This window comes from Hydra vulgaris, chromosome 15, assembly GCF_038396675.1.
Source record: "Hydra vulgaris chromosome 15, alternate assembly HydraT2T_AEP".
Lineage (NCBI taxonomy): Eukaryota > Metazoa > Cnidaria > Hydrozoa > Anthoathecata > Hydridae > Hydra > Hydra vulgaris.
The window spans coordinates 46,382,462-46,402,553 of NC_088934.1; the positions used below are offsets into that span (position 1 = coordinate 46,382,462).

Consider the following 20,092-nt stretch of genomic DNA (forward strand, 5'->3'; position numbering starts at 1 on the left):
TTGAAAATGATTGGGGAAAGTTCAGTGGATAATAGAGGACGTCTTATAAAATAAATGGTGTTTGAAAAAACTTTATCAGAAAGCACATTTAAAGCTTTCCAATAAAGGAAAGCCACTACCTTGGGAAGCCTATATGCTTTTTAAATTCCAATTTAAATGTTAAAACTATGTGCATGCTGTTTAAAGAAAAAGTACTTTTCAATATAATTTGCAAAACGAAGTTTTTCAACTACTTTAAAGAAAACTGTAATCTTTCCTTTGGAAGGTCGCAAAATTATTGTGTCTTGACTTTATGCCGAACATACAGATCCCAAAAGTACCAATGCAAAAAACTTTCTATCTGAGGCAACTTTCAATTAACGTTTTTGTATTCATAAAAATAAAAGTAGCAAAGCGCAATTTTTTGTTTACCACGAAGGCACAACAGACAAGTGTTCAGAGTGTTCCCTTTTATTTAACTATTTAATAAAAATAGTTAATTTAATGAAAGTAGTGGTGCAGCTTACCAAACTTAAATATTCTCAGATGTTTGTTGGGGCCAAAATAAAAACCATTTATTATCTAGGCTACTCTTTGCCATGACTGATTTAAAAAATAAGCAATTCTACAGAATAATAGGGCGTTCCTTCCTACCGTGTGATAGGGATTTTAGGATGATAAAAAACAAAACCGACACGATAGGTTTTACACAGTAGACCAAGTATGTGACCTTATTTAGACATCCTTCAAAAATGATAAATTTGTGGTACAAAAAGTTGAGTTCTCAGAAATTTTACACTTCAAAACGTGGTGGTCGCAATTTTACAAAAAAAAATGTGCTTTCGATGAAACCAAAGTAATCATAGCTTTTCCTTTAGACTAACGGTTTGCCTAAACTTATATTTTCCAAGTAAAGAAACTTACCTGGCAGAAAAAGTACCAAATAAAAAAATGGCAAACATAAAGATACTATGACCCAACCTTCCTGTGGAGTTATATGGAAACTTTATATGGCCAACAACCAAAGTTGTTGAAGTTGAAAATGTAGTAATAGTAATAATGTAAACATAGTGTTTTTAGTAAATAACATTATTTTAAAACACATTTTTCTGTCTTTTTATTTAATTATGCTTAAAGGAGGTAAGTCAAACAACTTTAATGATTTTTTTGTGCATATGAAAGCATTGTAAATGTTATTCGTTATCATGTTATTAATCAAGTGTGTTTTGTGATAACTGGGGTAATAAAGAAGTCATTTCCAGAGACTTTTTACTTTTGAATAAAAGAGGCAGAATGCCTCTTTTATTCAAAAGTAAAAACTCTCTTTGTTTCCAGCATTAAAATATTACAAAGATGGCTCTAAATGTCATATTTTATTTTTCCGTAAACAGTATAAACGTTAAAATTAGAATTTTCACATTAGTTTTCACTTCAGACAATTCCCAGGGAGCACAGGGCGTCCTTGGGTGTCCATAGGACGTATCGTTTAGGTCCGTCCGTCCAAGTCCAAAATTGTACGTCCGCATCTAAAGAAGGTGTATTCTTTTCTCCGTGTGTTACTATTACGCATGCGTGAATATAAAGTATTTTTAAAATAGTTAAAACAACATAGTTTGAAAGTCGACAATTTTTATGCTAAAAAACTATTTAGTTATAGTTATCGAATATTAACTAGTTTGATTATATAGTAATATCTATATTATAATATCTTTTTATTTAGATTAATAAATTTAATTAACAAATATGGACTAGAATCTATTTAGTTTTATATCAATGTTAAAAGAGTGCTTTTGTATGACATAAATAAGTTAGTGTCATCAGCAAACATAATTGTTATTAAATCCAAGGCTTTGTATTGCTCATTAATATAAATAATGAAAAGAAAAGGTCCTAATATGGATCTTTGAGGAACTCCACATGTAATATTTAACAAACTTAATGAAAATGTTTGATTGACGTAAACAAATTGTTTTAAATTAGTTAAATAACTTTTCAGCCATTTTATAACATTGTCTGTTATACCACAGCATTTTAATTTTTTAGCAAGAATTTTATGATCAATTCAAACTATCATAACAAATCTATTAAACGCTTTTGCTAATCAATAAATATTCCCACTTTGAATTTAGAATTTTTAAATGAGTCTGATATAATTCTTGTAAGCTGAATAATAGCATGCTCTGTTGAGTTATTTTTTTAGAAACCATAATGCATGTTATATAACAATTTTTTGCTAAAAGGTAATTGTATAATCTGTTGTACAAAATAAAATTTTAGAAAAAACAAATAGGATGGAAATTGGGCGATTTATTTTTTAGTTTTTTCTACTTCTTTAAATACAGAAATAATTTTTGTTATTTTTAAACATATTTATATAAATGTATATAATTGTAATGTAATTAACAATTGTAATATTATTATATTTACCATTATTTTATTATATTATTTTTTGTTTATCAAAAATTAATCTAACTTTTTTTTCTAGCTATCATAGCGCTAAAAAAGAAGTTTTTATTTTATAGTTAATGTATTTAACTGTTAGTTTTGCGTTGTCTCAAATAATTATTGGCTCTAATACAGAGTGTACATGTTTATAGAAAATAAATGTAGACAATGCAGTTTGTAGAATTGGACATGTTCTTTTATTACTTAAAAAAAATAGTGATTAGTTTCTCAAAACATCTCAACAAATCACTAAACATTTGAAGAAAATATATGTAAAAATCAGGTTAAGAGTCTCATAAATAAATCAGTGAATTGAGTTAGACATTTTTACAGAGCTGGCAACAGTAATCATTTAGCTGACTTCTGCATTTTGTTGACCTTTTTAGACCATATATCACTTTTATTAGGTGTTTACGTAATGTTAGTAATATTACTATTTATAAACAATCTTGAAATGTAACTAGCAACGATTTTAGAAATATATTGATTGATTGCGTTTAATTCATAACGTAAAAACCTTTTTAAAAATTAGAGTTAAAATTACGGTGAACGAGTTCCAACGTTACAAAAACAAAACAAAACAAAAAGAAAAAAAAAAAATGTCAAAGTTTTTAATCCCCAGTATCAAATAAGGAATGAAAGACTTTCTTTGAACACCGACATTTTAATATTGTTTTATTTCTTTTATCAGGCAAATTTACTCTATTGTATGACAATATTTAATCTTTCTTGTGGAAATAATTATTACAAATCGTTGATGCCTAATTGTATGGCCTACGTTGCGCTATTATTTAGTATTTTCACTTACAAGTATTAACTACTTGTAAGTGAAAATCTACATGTATCATTGCAGGTGACTTTGACCTACCACTCATAAACTCGTCAATTCTAATTAGTTTCGGAAATTCTTCCCATGACCAATTTGTAAAAACGCTTGCGGAAAATGCTTTAGACTAGGTTGTATCCGATAATCCTCGACATAACAACCTCTTAGGTCTAATACTAACCAACAGCTTAAAAAATGTTTTTGATTTAGAAGCTATTGCTTCATTTATAGGCACGTGCAACTACTGTATGGTCGTTTTCAATTGTAATTTGGAGAAATCTAAATCAATTTAAAAATCAATTAAGTACAATTCTTAAAAAGGTGATTAACTCTATACGATCAGATTTACAAAATATAAACTGGTTTATGCTTGATAAGCAAAATCAAGATGTTGAAGTATTCTGACAAATAATTTGTAAATATTTAAACTCATCTTTTTCCTCACATGTTCCAGTTCATTGCAATAGAAAAAATACTTCCAACATCTAGCCATTTAGAAATTATCCATCAAAATAACAAATATAATATAAATATATTTATATCTAATATTAGGTTTGTTCTCGTTTATACGATGCAGAAATAAATAAATATTGTATTTTCAGAAAGAAAGATTTAGTTAATAAAGCTAATATTTCCCACTTTTCTTCTTTTGTAAAGGCAAAAACCAAATGCTTTAGTTCTGTTGCACCTCAAATATGACCAGATAGTTTTCTTAGCACAAATGATTGTAAAAAATCACATTTTTTAAACAATTTTTTCAGTTCTATTTTTGTTACAGATAATGGCATTGCATCTGTCTTTGATTAACCAACACACTAAAACTCTTCAAATAATGTAATGTTTCCATACATCTTTGTAGTTACATCCCTACAAAAGCTTTCATCAAAGTAATCCAAATCACCTGATGGATACCCAGCAATAACTCTAAAATCAATTGCAAATGCCGTTGCTGTCCCTCTTTCCATACTGTTTAAGTTGTCAATGCCAAAAAATGCCACACCTTTAATCTGGAAAGCCGCTATAGTGTGGCTCATCTATAGAAAGCAAACCCATCATTAACCACAAACTATTGACCTATTTCTATGACGTGCATTATTAATAAAGTTATGGAATCAATCATTGCAGAAAGCATTGCAAATTACTTGCTAAATAATAACCTTATTACCACTCATCAATTTGGCTTTTTAAAGTGTAGGTCCACCTGTACGTTGACAACCTTATATAAGTAGACAACTGCTGCTAATATTAAAAAGATAGTTAATGTTGTATATATAGTTTGAGAAAGACTTTAATTCTGTTACTCAATCTAAGTTACTGTTTAAACTGCAATGTTATGGTATCTAGTATGAATTGTTAAACTGTATTACCAATTTTTCAAAAATTTGTTCTCAATATGCCTGCGTTGGTAACTCGTATTCAAATAAAATTTAAATAAACTCAAATAAACTCGTATTCAAATTAAAAAAAAAAAAAAAAAGGCGTAATACCTTAAGGGACTGTTATGGACCCATCTTATTTTTAGTTTTTATAACCAATGCAACTTCATATATTAATGATGATTGCAGCATTGAGTTGTTTGCTGATAACAGCTATTTGTATCAAGCAAGCATTGATGGAAACATCATACATCTCGTCATTACCTTAAAAAAATTTTCAGAATGTTCAAAAGTTTGGCAACTTAATACAGCTCAAAAAATCATACTCAATGAACATAGGTATACCTATTGAATCTATTAATTCAAGATATCGGTATAGTTGCATCTTTGGACATGAAGTTTTCAAATCATTCTCCTTTAATTGCAAACAATGTACATTCTCGTTCCTATTTACTTTTAAAATTTTTCATCAGTAAGAATTTCAAGCTACTGATCAAAGCCTATAAAGTTTATGTTCGACCTATTATAGAATCTTGCACCTCTGTGTGGAATCCCCATCTTTTAAGAGATATACGTCGGTTAGAAAAGGTCCAGAAATCCTTTTCTAGAAATGTCTGTAAAAGATGTCGTATTCCTTATATAGATTATTCTTCAAAACTTGATATCTTCAATCTAAAATCTCTTGAATGCCGTAGAATAAACTTTAATCTTGTAATGACCTATAAAATTATACACAACTTTGTTGATCTACCTTTTTCTGAGTTTTTTACATTTGCTCCTTCTTACTATCCTACAAGATGCCATGTCCAAAAATTTTATTCACGTATTAAATAATACACAAAGATTTTTCTACTGTGAAAAAATTATCAAGATAAGGAATTCTCTACCTCAATAAATTGTTTACTCGTTCACTTTGTCTTTGTTCAAATCAAATTTAAAAAAATACAATGTTCATCACCATTGCACACTATTTTAACTAGTTTTTTTTTTTTCCGGCTTTACATAAGAGTAGTTTTGATATTACCAGTATCACCTTTTCGTATTTCTTATTTTTAAATGCAAATAAATCAGAAAACATTAAAAAAATATTATATTAGAATTTTCTTCTCATTATGTTAGAATTGTGCTAACCGCACAACGCTGGTGGGCACATGTAACATGCTAATTATACTTTAGTATAACGTAAAGTTTAAGAAAATTTTTTTAAAAAGGATTTAATTTAAAATAATTTTGGAGTTAGTTTTGTTGCATTTAAATAACTTTATTGTGGTCATTTTAGTTGTTTTTTTTTTCAGTGCTTTTTTCAGTTCCATAACATTCTGAATTAGGCACGAGGTACTATAATAGCCATAAAATTAACTTGAGGTATATTTAAAAATAAATACTTGTATTCTTTTGTTCGGTAAATGCTTGCATTTTATATTTAAATGAACATTTAGATGAATATCAGAATTGCGTTAATTAAAAGATATTTGTTACTGTTTTAACTTTTTTCACATAACATGTGTTAAAGTTAAAGGAAATAAATGTAATCAGAAGTTTTTTGTTTTTTGTTTTTTGTGACTTTGGCTTTTGTTTGTTTTTTTGATTTTTTTTAAACAGTTCGGTGTCAATAATATATTTGGTTGTATTGAAATATTAAAAATGGTTGCCATATCTTAATTTAAATGAGGTTTGGAAGACAATATTGGTACCCAAGGTAATAAAATCGTTGAATACGTACTAGTGATGTTTTCAATGTTTTTATTAGTCACTAATGACTTTTTGCTCTTTTGTTTTATTTCTTTTATGATTTTTATGAGAATGGACTGTTTGTAGCCATTTTCAACAAATACTTTAATAAAAAATTTCAGTTCATTTTCTATATGTTTCTGACTGCATACATTAAATGCTCTATGTACGAAACCCGCGAATATTCCTTTTAAAATTTGTAGGTCATAGTTTGATGTTGTCTTAACCTGAATGTCAGTAATTGCATTTTTTCTGTGTATTTTAAATTCATATTTACCATTTTTGTTATTTATTATGCGTATATCTAGAAAATTTAGAGTTTTTTTGTCATTTTCAATTTCGATAGAATATTGCATTTTTGGGTGCTGTTGATTAAGTATTGTCTTAAATTGACCAGTCTGGGCAATGTTAGGGACTCTACCACGACTGTCATCTACGTATCTTTAAAATGACTTTAAATCAATAACCGGGTTAGTTTTCAGGGCTGTGTAAAGGGCTTTTTTTCAACGATTCAGGTAAAACTGCCATAAACGAAAGACCAATCGGGCCTGAATTTTACCTAAAAAGTATGGTTAATATAAACATAGTTCTATCAGAATTTTTATTTCTTTCATATTTAATTTTGTCGTTTTTTTAAATTATCGCTCATCTACAATAAACTTATGAGTACTTCAATTGCTTCTTTAAACGGGTATAAGTTTATAACAATAAATATAAATGACAGGTTGTCATTTTTATTATTTTTGTTTAGTTTTAATTCTCTCAAAACTTATCTCCTCAGCATTTGCGCAGCTTCATCTTTTTTGTTGTATTCAAGTTTTAGAGCAGATGACTCAGTTATTGAGATGATGTAATGATACGGAAGAGATTTTATTGTTGGTACAAATTTTGGCCCAATGTTAAGGAGACTTTTTTGATGTTCTGGAATTTCTGTCGCTTTCTTAGTATAGATTGTCAAACGGGATGTTCGCTTAAAGCGTTGATTTTGAAGGAGTTTTCATATTAATAGTAATTTTTAATTATGTTTTTCTTAACATAAATTGTTAATTCTTAATAATTTATGTTAAGAACTAATGTTAACTCTCTTTTTTAATTGTTATAATTTTTTATATAAAACTGCAAGCCTAAGCTATTTTAGAAGGTTAATACCAAAGATTCCAGCGGTTGTTTTTATTCTAAAGTTTTTATTCTAAAGTTATTATAATCACAACTAGTTTTTTTTTTGTTTTTTTTTCTTTAGGAAAAAAATTTATTATAGAATTTTTTGATTATAAAATTTATTAAAATTTATAATAAATTTTTTTAAGTATATCAGAGATTGAGAATCTCTAATAAATTTTGCCCAAAACATATTTCTTAAAAAAAAAATTTCTTAAACACAGGTTCAGAATATTTATGTATTTATTGTTTGTTATATACTCATTATGTTTTTTTTAGCCATAAATGTTAATGTGGAAATATGGAAACTTTGAAAACATCTAATTAAAAAACTTATTCTTTTAATATGACAATATAACTGTGCTTTTGAATACTTCAAAAACAATTTTTATCTCCATAATATGGAACCCAGATACCCAGTAAAGAATTTTCTTTTCATTTTATAAAACTATGGTTTACATATTTATCTTATCTGGAAAGTTGTTTCGAAGAATTTTTTAAAACCTGAATATTCTAATTTTCACGTTATTTACTAAAAGTATTGTGACTTATTTTAAGGAGAATGCAGGGGCAAATCCCCCCCCCCCCCACCTTCCTAAAGATTTGCTCGTTGATTACTCTTTAAACTTTATAAATAACTACTATATGTTAAAATCATTCAATAATTCTTATTATAGCTTTTTGAAATTTATCAATATTATTAAAAGAATAAACTATCCTAAAGAGCAGCCAACCATATTTCAACACAACGCCAAGATATAGCCTACGTTGGACCAAATAAATTGTGCTGTTTGAGGAATGTCGTACTTGTAATCGTTTCATTTATATTTGCATAAAAAAATTTTGGTTTCTGCATTTTCAGATTAAGATTAAGTTTTAAAATAAGGATCACATTTTTCTCCTTGAATAAAAATCGGTATTGTATAGGTAGGATTTTTAAATCTTTAAGGAAGCTTTTAATTAATATGAAAACATTTTAATTAGCGTCACAACTTTTAAATAATATTTCAGATATATTAATTTAACATAAAAAGTCGTAGATTTCGTTAAGTTTGTTTGTTGTTCAACTTCAGTGGTTTTGTTAATTATAAGGATAAAATTTGTAAATTACACACGGATCGGAAAAGATGGCTGAAACTTCAACTGAAGACGTGTTTTTAGCAGAAAAAGTCGTAGATTCAGGTTTTGGACAGGTATTACAGTTTATTACTACTATTGCTCTAAATCTTTCACGCGATACATTAGGCCAGATAGAGAACTTACTGACTAAAGAAAGTTTGGGGATCATTAAACAAAGGCCACCCTGACCACCCAATTCTTCGGGCAGCAACGACCAAAATTATTGAGCTGGATAAACGCAACCGTTTCTGTTTTCTATTAAATTTCTCATTTCTACCCTAAAATTCTCTTAGGATTAAAATTATTTTTTTACTGAATAGTATTACTGAATAAGAAATATGAAATATTTTATCTAATAACTTCGCTATTAGCTATTTATATCATTTAGTAAATGATATAACTTTTCTTTTTAGCCATTTTAAATTGGATTTTCTATGCAGTAAAACAAATATCTAACAGTATAGTAAAAAGCTTTATTTCAAAGAAAAGTTATATCTTGTTTATCTAAAGTGAACCTTGTTTAAAGCTAGCGTTATTTTTAAAATCGAAGTTCTATTATTTTTTATTGCTGGCACTCATATATTGTGTATTTACATTTACTATTGATAACTCAATTAAATAACAGAAACAATCTTATTCAAAATTTTTGCAGCAAAGTACACTCATGAAAATATGTTTTTCCCAATCACTAGTCAAATAATGAAATTAAATAATAGACAGATCTCCAAGAATATTAGAACATATTTTTATTTATAAAATTTTATTTTAATCAATAAGCATTTAAACAGATTGCATTTATTTTCATTAAAATTTATGTATAATTTATTGTACTAGATTTTATTCAAATTTTTATTTATAAAATATGTATATATACACATATATATTTATAAATAAAACTATATATAACAACTTCTAATAATTTAGATCTATTCTTGTAAAAATTTAAATAAGGAAAACTAGCAAAAAGCATGTTTAAAAAATAGTTACAAAAATGTAAAAACAGTTATAAAATCATAGACATTAGTTACAAAATAAATTAAAAAATGAATACATGGTTTGCCAATGGCTAGCTGACTCGAAAAGATTGGCGATCAAAATACCAGACAAGTATCAATTTTAGCTCAGCATTTCTGGTTTAGCTAAGTTATCATATAATGTTGACTGCTATGTTTTTTGTTTTTTTATCTCAAGCTATGATTTAAAGGCAGCCAACTCCTTTGAAATTGATTTGTCTAACATAGGATTTTAAGAACCAGGCCCTGTTGCATATAGAAATAAAGAAATCTGTCTTTACCATCTTCTTTTCCTTATTCTTTACTTAGGCTCTCAGTTATATTTCTTGTCAGCAGGTATTGAGCATCTGCCATAAACCATAAGAATAAATTATTATTATTAAGTAATTAAGGAAAACTTAAAAATATATTTTTCTCTTAAAAATAATAATTATTGATTATATACTTCAACTGTATCTGGCTTCATGGCTGGCTCAGGGTTGACGAAAATGAAATCATGATTAGGGCTACTCAGACAGAATCCCGTTTTCCTGGGATCTTGGTAATAAAAATCATCCCATTTTCCCGCAATTTCAATGAAATTACCCTGGAATCTCAGTAATTAAATTTTTTTTTTATTACCATTTTTAAAGATATTAAATATATTATCACTTAAAATTTGAGTACTGTTTACTTCCTTTTCCCTCTTATAACGAATTTCAGAAAAAAATTGTACGAATGTTTTATAAATCACCACTCAAAAATGAAGTTTTACAAAATTATTCAAAACTAAATACAATAAAGAACTCAAGTTAATACTGGATGTAAAGACATGGTGGAGTAGTCTTCTTGCAATGTTGAAGCAATTTATTGCATTAAAAACAATATATTAAAAAGCATTCATGGATTTTAAACACAACAATGTTAACAATATTTCCGATGAGGAATATTTAGTACAAACTGTAGTAACGACATTACAACCAATAAAACTCAGAGTTCAAAGACTTAGCCGATGCAACGCAACCCTTCGTGATGCAGAGGGTGTAGTAGTGTTTAAATTAGATGTTTTGCGCAAAAATAAGGATTGCTTTTTGGTTAAAATGCTGCAGTATGTGCAACATAATTGTTGAAAGACAGAATAAAAATTTAGTTGGCTTACTAAAATATATAAATAATCCATCAAATTATAAAAATAAATCAGTCTTTTAAACTACAGCAAAAAAATTATTTTCTAAGCTATTTGTTGAAGACAATGACTGTGGTGGTACTTCTGCTGAAATTGAAGAATTAGAATGCAGTAATGATGAGACTAAAACGTTGTTTATGGCCTAACCAAATTTATTGACTACATCTGAATTAACACTTCATCAAATATTGGATGCTGCCATTACGAATGTTGGTCAAATTGACTAAAATTCAAAATAGCACCATCCAACTGATGTATTTTATGAAGTTAAAAACATTACAAAAGAAATGGAATATAATTTTTACAAAAAATGAGAAGCCCTAATCCTGATACACATACTCGTAAATAAACTAGTTCAAAGTAATTTTTATTATTCACTCTGTTAAAATTCTTTGTGGTTAACACCTTCTTACCAAACTAAAGTGCCTCTTTTGCAATGTTGTACAAAAATAATCCAAGCTGTAGTAGTTGCACAAGGATGATCCAACCTGATATTGATTGTTCTGTGATTTTATAAGCTGTCTCTATCCAAGCACATTTTCAATGCTGGGGATATGGTTTGCGGGCAGCTGCTTAATAAGATATTTAAGAAGAAACCTCCTGGGATTAGTAGCCTCCTGGGATTATAGCCTCCTGGGATTAGTCTGTATCTTCCTTTTTTCCTCTGTATCTTTCTAGTGAGAACAACCCATATTAGTAAATACTATGATTTATTAAGTTATAGAATCCACATTTATATATATATATATATATATATATATATATATATATATATATATATATATATATATATATATATATATATATATATATTTAATCATTCGAGGTATTCCATGAGATAGTGGGACAAATTTTTAAGGTTTGTAACCCACCATCTCAGATTTCGTTCATACTTTGTGAAAATGGTCACCTATATAACATAATCTACCTTGCAAAATTTTAGCACTGATATCGAATAAGTTTTGGAGATATTGTTACATTAAAATCAGCTATTTTTAGCAGTTTTTTTGTTCAGCGGCCATTTTGATTTTACTATAGTTTTTGTTTTACAAGTTACAGTTCAACTATTCATGTGATTAGGCTTAAAATTAGCACTAGTATAGTTAAACATATCATATTTGCAGATATAATATTTTCCTGCAATGATTTCTTGAAGATATTGATTTGAGCCAGTAAGGTTGAATGTTAGATTAAATTCCTCCTGCTCAGAGACTTTTGACAATGCTTGTTGCATCCTGCAGAATAAATTGGTGAAAACTTCTTGTACCAGGTAAAGTCTTTGCATTATTCAATCGGAGAGTCAATGATTTACGGACTGATAAAATATCTTCACCTTTTAAAAAAAAGAAGCGGATGCCAAATATGTTATCTTTTGAAAAATTGAACATTTCTTCAGCGTTCTGAATTTGTAAGTTAATTGGACATTGAAGACTAACACTTGAAACAAGTCTTTTAACTGTTCCACCAATGCCATCACATGGGAACTTTCCATGTGATGTTGCAAAGAAATTCCATTCACATTGCATCCCAAAATCTTCAACATGATGGCATAAATTTAAAAAATGTTTGGAATTTTTGTATTGGCCAGCACAACCATCAGAGAAATAGTGGATTTTTGTGGTATTGGGAAATATTTCTTGTACAAATTGGACAGTTCTTTTTACTATACAATAAATAAATCCAACATGTGTTAAGTCATCAGATATAAAACATAAAGAAGTTGGTTGACTTTTAGTAGCACCCTCATCGTTTTTGTTATAAATAACTACAGGATGTAGTATGAATTGCTGTTAGTTCCAGTGGTAATTCTGGATTTTATCTTGTATGACAAATTTAAAGTTTTCTGCGAAATCAACCAAAATAATAATTTCATTTATGGGTATAGATGACTTTAATTATTTAAATATTTACTTTGTGCTTTAGCAATATAAGAGTGAGATGTTATGCTATCAAGTTTTTCACTAAGACTTTTAATGAATTCGCTTATTGTAGATGTGTAACTTAGAAGCTCTGCTCTATCTGTTGTACTCCACTGTTTGTATTCAATTATTTCATCTTCATCAACTTTATCGTTCTCTTCAAATGATCCTTCAATTTGCAATAGATCCTTCATTTTGCAATGGATTTGCAGTTATATAATTTATAATATTTTGAATTCCAGGGCAACAATTACATCTATGGACCATGCATTCCCTTGACTCTCTGCTACAAACAGTCTTCTCAATAAGTTCATGGTAATTCTTCTCCAGTTTAACTGCGCTTAGCATAAGCTTTAGGTTTTGGTGTATTACACATATACAAACAGCATAGGTTCCTTTTTGACCAGCATAAATACACCATTTTGGCTTTAACTGAGCAAATTTATAAATTCCTATTTTGGATTGAGGGTGCTCTAGTTTGAATTCGATAAACAATTCCTTTAAATTGCAAAGAAGTAATCGCTTTGATACATGTTTATTTTTGGATACACTTACAAAATCTTTTACACCTGGCAACTGCCGACTAAACTGATCATTACAGTAGAAGCTTTCCACCTTATCAATAATATCTAATTCAATTCTAACAATGTTAGTTTTTTCTGGAAGTGTTAATATTCCTTTTTCAAATTTAAGTTTTCTTGCTTTGGTTATGGTTGACTTTGATATATTAAATACTTCAGTTGCTTTCCTTTCCAGTTTCTTTTCTCTTCTATTTGCTGTTTTCAGCTTTCTTTTGATGTTCAACATTGGGCTCCTCAGTAACATCATTTTTCAGGTCTGTTGCGTTAACATTGAGGATAACTGATAGCTTTTTTGACATAACATCAGTAGCTTGCATTAATTTTCTTTTCCCGAGAGAAATTTTAGCATGTTGTGGAACCCCATGAAATTTTACTGGTGATACATCTAATTTATCAAAACCGGTGTTTATAAGTTCTTTTTCTTGTGCAATTTCTATGTCTTTATCAAAAAATGTTTGTTCCAGAAAATTATCATCACCATTGTGGTCCTGTAAAGTAGACCAATCATCTATTTTTTTTACCATTTCTTTTCGACATGAAGGACACATTTTAAAACCAGGTGTTGTTTCAATACCATTTGAACACATACCTTTTGCCAGTTGAATATCAATTTCTTGCAAACCAGCTATAAATACATTATAAATGAATAAAATTCGCCAAAATTAGGAAATAATAGTTAGATAATATAATAATGTTAGAAATAAAATAAAAAAATTAAAATTTTTCAAACTAATTCAAAGTGTACTAGATGCATTTTTTGTAAAAAGACAGCACAATAAGTTAAAAATATTTAAATTTACCTTTTATATTTGCAATTTTTTTGGGAATTAGCAAACTGGTTAAGTAAAATTTGCTCATGATGTAAACAGATTTTAACATTAATGTTTAATATTGATAGCCCAGATCTCCATAATAATAAATTTCTATTTCTCTCTGAATAGCTTGATAAATCTTTTAATCCAATTGATTTCGTGTGCACCATTTTATGACATAGATCATTTGATAAAATACCAACTGTACACAAAATCTTGTTCATTTTATTTTTTTCAATTTTTTATTTAGCTATAAATAAACACAAAATACACAGATATATACATTTATTGAAAATGGAAAAAACTTTTATCATTAGTATTTTTAAATATGATAATATGTATTTATTTATTTTTTAATTTTATTTTATAATTTTTTTTTAATTTAATGATTAGCTACAGAGAACAAACAACAGCTGGTAAAATATCAGACTAATGCTAAGTCTTAGCGTTTTAATATCAAGTGTTTCTTCTGTTTTAGTGAAAGATAACATTACATGACATTAATTAGAAAGCAAAAATTTATTTTAAAAAGAAATATTTATTTGAATTAAAGTTTCTTTAAATAATAAGTTAAAAAGTTTTCTTTTGTATAATATTTGATGACTAATGAAAATTGTCAATGTCAATTAATTAAAAAAAAAAATTGTGAATACTGACCTATAAAACTCATTTTTTCACATATTACTCATATATTTTTACAAAAAAATTTCAAAAAATCCACCTCTAAATTTTGCATTAAAACACTCATTAAAATATCTATTTTAATAAAAACAAAAAAAAATTTACAAAAAATTAACGCTACCATGTTTACCAGACCTCCTTTCTGTCTTTGTTAAAATTTCAAAAATATCTGTAGGTGAAGTACAATCCCAATTTTTATATAGTTCTTAATATTTTCATTAAAAACAAATGTCATATTCTGATTCCTTGTTCTAAAAACTATACTAGTGCTAATTTTCAGCTTAATTACATGTTTAGTTGAACAGAAACTTGTAAAACAAAAACTATAGTAAAATCAAAATGGCCGCCAAACATAAAAAATTGCTAAAAACTGCTAATTTTAAAATAACATTATCTCCAAAACCTATTCGATACCAGTGCTAAAATTTTGCAAGGTAGTCTATGTTATTTAGGTGACCATTTTTACAAAGTATGAAGAAAATCTGAGATCGTGGGTTACATGCCTGTCCCACTTTCTCATGGAATACCTCATTCATTAACAAATGTATTATTCAATAAATCTTATTATTAGATTTCAGCTCCATATAAAATGTATGTAACAACAAAAATATGTCAAAAGCATCTTGTATAATAAAATAAATTAAATTCAAAATTAATTAATAATTATAATAAGGTTCAAAAATAAGGTATTAATTAAATAAGTTTGCATTAATTGAATTCAACTAATTAATATAATTTGCAGAACTCTTGAAGTTTAATTTTTACAATGTTTTTGAATCTTATAAAACTGTCTAAAATGTACAATGCAAAACCTAAGTATATATAAATAGCAGGGATGTGGATTTGAACTGATACATTTAATTCAAAAAACTTTTTACCATAGCAATAATTAATATTATATATGCATTAAATTTTATGAGTCATTTAAATGTAGAAAGTCTAAAAATGCATTTTTTTTAAAATTATTTTTAAAGCTATTTTTTTTCAATTGTGTGGCAAAATCATCTGAAAATTGTCATTTGTGTTGTACTGTGTTGTACGGATTATTATTTTTGTAGCAAGATGGTAAAAGATATTATAAAGTTAAATGGGTTCGCTATACTTGGGAAGCTGAAGATGCACTTACTCATCTTAAAGATATGCTAGATAGATTTTGGGAAGAACATAATGAAAATCAAAATAAATTGAAATCCACCACTGAAACAACTATTCATGGAAATAGTTCTCCTGAAAAGGTAATTTTTTAAGAATATTCTGTACAATTTATCTGTGTAAAAACTGCAATAAAGTAATTTTTAAGGTATTGTTATTTCATTAAAATTATCAAAAAATATAATTCAAATTACCTTAACAATATTTTTATAGTGATACTTACATATCTGTATATGTAAGCCTTGTTATAAAGCGTCGGGAGAAGAGCATTTATTATTTAATTCAGTTATGCAATCAATGAGAGGTTTTACATTATGCAACACTGTTTAAGTTATGCTAAAAACTTATTAACTAAAAAAGTATTTATAAGAATATTTTAATGAAGTAGTTACTTTTTATTTTAACATTATTTTATTGAAGTTGCTAACATTTTAAAAACTTCACACTGTTGTGACAAAATTTTAAATTACAAATACATAAAGTATCAAAATATTAAGCTACAGAAGAAAAACTTGTCTACTGTTTAAATACGACATAAATGAATGAAATGTAAAAAAAATAAATTATAAAAATTAAAATAGTCTAAGCAAAATAATCTAAAAAAGCATGAGAGTGTTTATTTAGACTATGTTAGTTTGATAAGGAATATATTATAAGGGATATTGACATTTGTTCAGGTATTAGAAATACAACGACAACCAGGAAAACATTACTTTAAAAAACCTTACTTTTAACTTTGCTTGATTCCTAAAAATTTATTCTATTAGTTTCTCTGTAACGGTTGATTAACAACAACCCTTACAGAGAAATTATCACTTGACAGATGAAGCATTCATTAAAAGTATGTACCCTTAAAATCAGCTGGCATAGGTTAGCTAATTTTTATATTTGTATATATTTTTATATTTGTATATATTTTTATATTTGTATATATTTTTATATAGGTATATACAAAATATTTTTCTCATATTTATCCATGTAATGATTTCACATGATTGATTTTAAATTTTAGTGTGACTATTATTATTTATTGTTCAATAAGCAATTTTACTTTTTCGTCAGAATTATCTATCCTTTAAATCTTCAAGACCTTTTTTAGTTTGTTTTACTAAAAATGAAATTCATTGTAAACATTAAAAATATGTACAAGATAACACAAGTGTTATCAACACATTTCAATAACGCAAGTGCATATCAATCATTTTGTACAAGTTAACACATTTTAATAACACAAGTGCATATCAATTATTTTGTGCTGATAAAAAGATAACTATTGCTCGTTTTTTTTCTTACAATATTTAAAGTTTTTAGTTTATTAATCTCTGACTTTTTGAAAATAATAAATATTTGGTTATTTGCACAACAATTTATATATACTCAAGAAATTAAAAAAAATCATTTTATTTATTTAGTTATATACAATTTGTTTATAGCTGTAATTAGAGTATAAAAATATTTGTTTATTTTCTCAACATTTGATGCAATCATAATTATTGCGTCAAATGATCGATAACATTATTACATAAATAAAATAACTTTATTTTGTCAAAAACTCCATTAAGCAAATGGGCTAAGCAATTTTTATTTAAAACAAGGCCTGATATACATTATTATTATTATTATTATTATTATTATTATTATTATTATTATTATTATTTTTATTATTATATATATATATATATATATATATATATATATATACTATAAATATTTTCAGCACAAAAACTATATATATATATATATATATATATATATATATATATATATATATATATATATATATATATATATATATATATATATATATATATATTAGGGTGGGGCATAAAACACCAAAGTCATTAAAAAAAATACCATAATAATTTTTCTGGTTCCTTTTGATGTGTATTAAAAAAATGTAATTTTTTTTTTTTATGAGTACTCCTATGGTTGGTCCCAGCAGTCCGAAAATTAGAAAATTTATAATTTTTGTTAATAATAAGGGGGCAGGGTCACTTACAAATATTTTAAAGATATCTTAAGGGTTATTTTTGTAGCCTGATATATCTATTTTTAGATTATGTTTTGTTTTATTGCAAAAGATGATGGAAATGGTCAGCCCTACCTATTTAAATACATGTTTGCATATTTGGGAGGTAGGGGGGGAATGTTTAAGTTAAAAAAATCGGTAATTTTTAAAATTTTTATCTTAGTGTAAATAAAAATAATGCAAACAAAAAATAGTTTTGGAAAAATATCTCATCGTGAAGTTTTTCTTGTTGGAAAAAGAATTGAAACAATACCTAATACACAATTGCCAACTAAAAAAACTGTATTGCAATATTACCATTACAGAGATCTTATGCTAAGAGCTGATTTTCCAAACATTTCCTCAGTTAGTATAGCTTCATGTCCTCTTGGTGATTTCTTTACTGCACAATGTGCTGAAATAGGCGGTTGTCTCCAAAAATGTTTACCATGCGTTGTTTATGAGGTGAAGAAAATATGGCAAAAAGCAGGAATTCCTTTTATTAATACTGACAAGCATATCAGGTTTTTATAAATTTAAAATAATTTTAATTTTTAGTTCAATCCAATTTCAAATTTATGTTATATAAGTAGCAATTATAAAGTCATACAATTTTATATATTTATAATAAATTACATTAATTTTAATGCATTCTTCTACATTTGTTTTAGAGACAAGATTGTTGACTTAAAAAAGATTTAAACAAACACAGGAACCGTTTAAGTACAAATTTAGTTTTAAAAAGAGAACAGTTTTCAAGAATGCTAGAGGAGGTATTTGATGTAAGTCAAAAGAATTGTGAAGGTATTATTATGAAAGATAAAACTAAAGATATAAAAACTAGAAGAGAAGATGCAGATTTTCTTAACGACCAGAAAGGAGTGCGTGTTCAGAAAATGTTGGGTAAAGATAAAATTTCACAAAAATTTGTAAAAAACAAAACAAAAAGAGAAATGAAAATAAAAAATCAAAGAATAAAAGAGTCCGTAAGAAAACAGAAAGAGTTGGTTACTGAGAAATATGAAAACACAACAAAAAATTTTAATACTTTAGATGATAACCAAGATGAAGAGTATCTACAGCCTTCTAGAAAAATTAGAAAATCTAATGTTGTTCCTCTTATTGTTCCAAAAAATATAGGAAAAGATTTAGCTCCAACAGCATCACGATATGGAATAAGTTCGACTGCACTGAGTGCAACTCTTGCTTCTCTTATATTTTTCTATTTCTAAACGAAGTATTTTGAGGCAGAAAAAATTAAGTATAAGAAAAACTGCCTGTAATATTAAAGACAACTTTATTACATTGGCTAAGGGTTAAAGTCTTACTGTGCATTTTGACTCAAAAATTATGTTAGAAATGAAAGAACTTGGTAAAGAAAAAGTTGAAAGAGTAGCTGTACTAATCAGTTCACCAGATCTCTCAGAATCCTAACTTTTGGGTATTTTAATTGTGGAAGATGGCACCGATGAGTCTCTTGGGAAAGCAATCAAAAAAACTTTACAAGACTGGGAGCTATTTGACTATGTTGATTGTCTGTCCTTTGACACCACTGTTACAAATACTGGTTGGCTAAAAGGAGTCTGTACTCTTATTGAGCAGTGGAGAGGAAAAGCTTTAATTTGGATGGCTTGTCGTCATCACGTTTATGAATTACATATAAAGGTAAATATTGAAAAAATCATATAATATTTTTATATTTATTTATATATTTAATTATTAATATTTCTTGATGAATTAAATGCTTTATTAATAAAATTTATTTAAATGATTTGAAATAAACATATTTTAGCACTTCTCAAATGTTCTTACTGGTGGTAAAACAAGTGGACCAAAGACTGAGTTATTTGATAGGCTGAAGGGTAATTGGAAATCGATTCTTGAAAAGAAGATAAATTATGATAACCTAAAAAGATTTGACTCAGAAAAAAAAATTATATCTTTTTTGGAAAAGCAAGTTGGTTTAATTGTCCTATTTAGATTAATGTGTTTAGTAATAAGTTTTGATAATAAAGTTTTTTGAAATTTAGGCTTCTGAATCATTAACATTCCTTCAAAATTGCCTAGATAATGATATATTTCCAAGAAATGACTACCAGTATTTTATACAATTAGCAGTTCTTTGGT

The 20,092-nt window shown here is 27.0% G+C and overlaps 1 protein-coding gene across 1 annotated transcript in view; it reads left to right on the forward strand.

Moving 5' to 3' along the window:
* Positions 1-8,548: 8,548 nt before the first annotated feature.
* The window catches only part of LOC101238318 (zinc finger protein 431), a 39,156-nt gene continuing 27,612 nt past the window's right edge, over positions 8,549-20,092 (forward strand). Inside the window, exons 1-2 of the mRNA XM_065820500.1 lie at positions 8,549-8,708; positions 15,864-16,040. Coding sequence (XP_065676572.1) covers positions 8,643-8,708; positions 15,864-16,040 — 243 coding nt within the window. The 5' untranslated portion in view covers positions 8,549-8,642. The remainder of the gene's footprint in view (positions 8,709-15,863; positions 16,041-20,092) is intronic.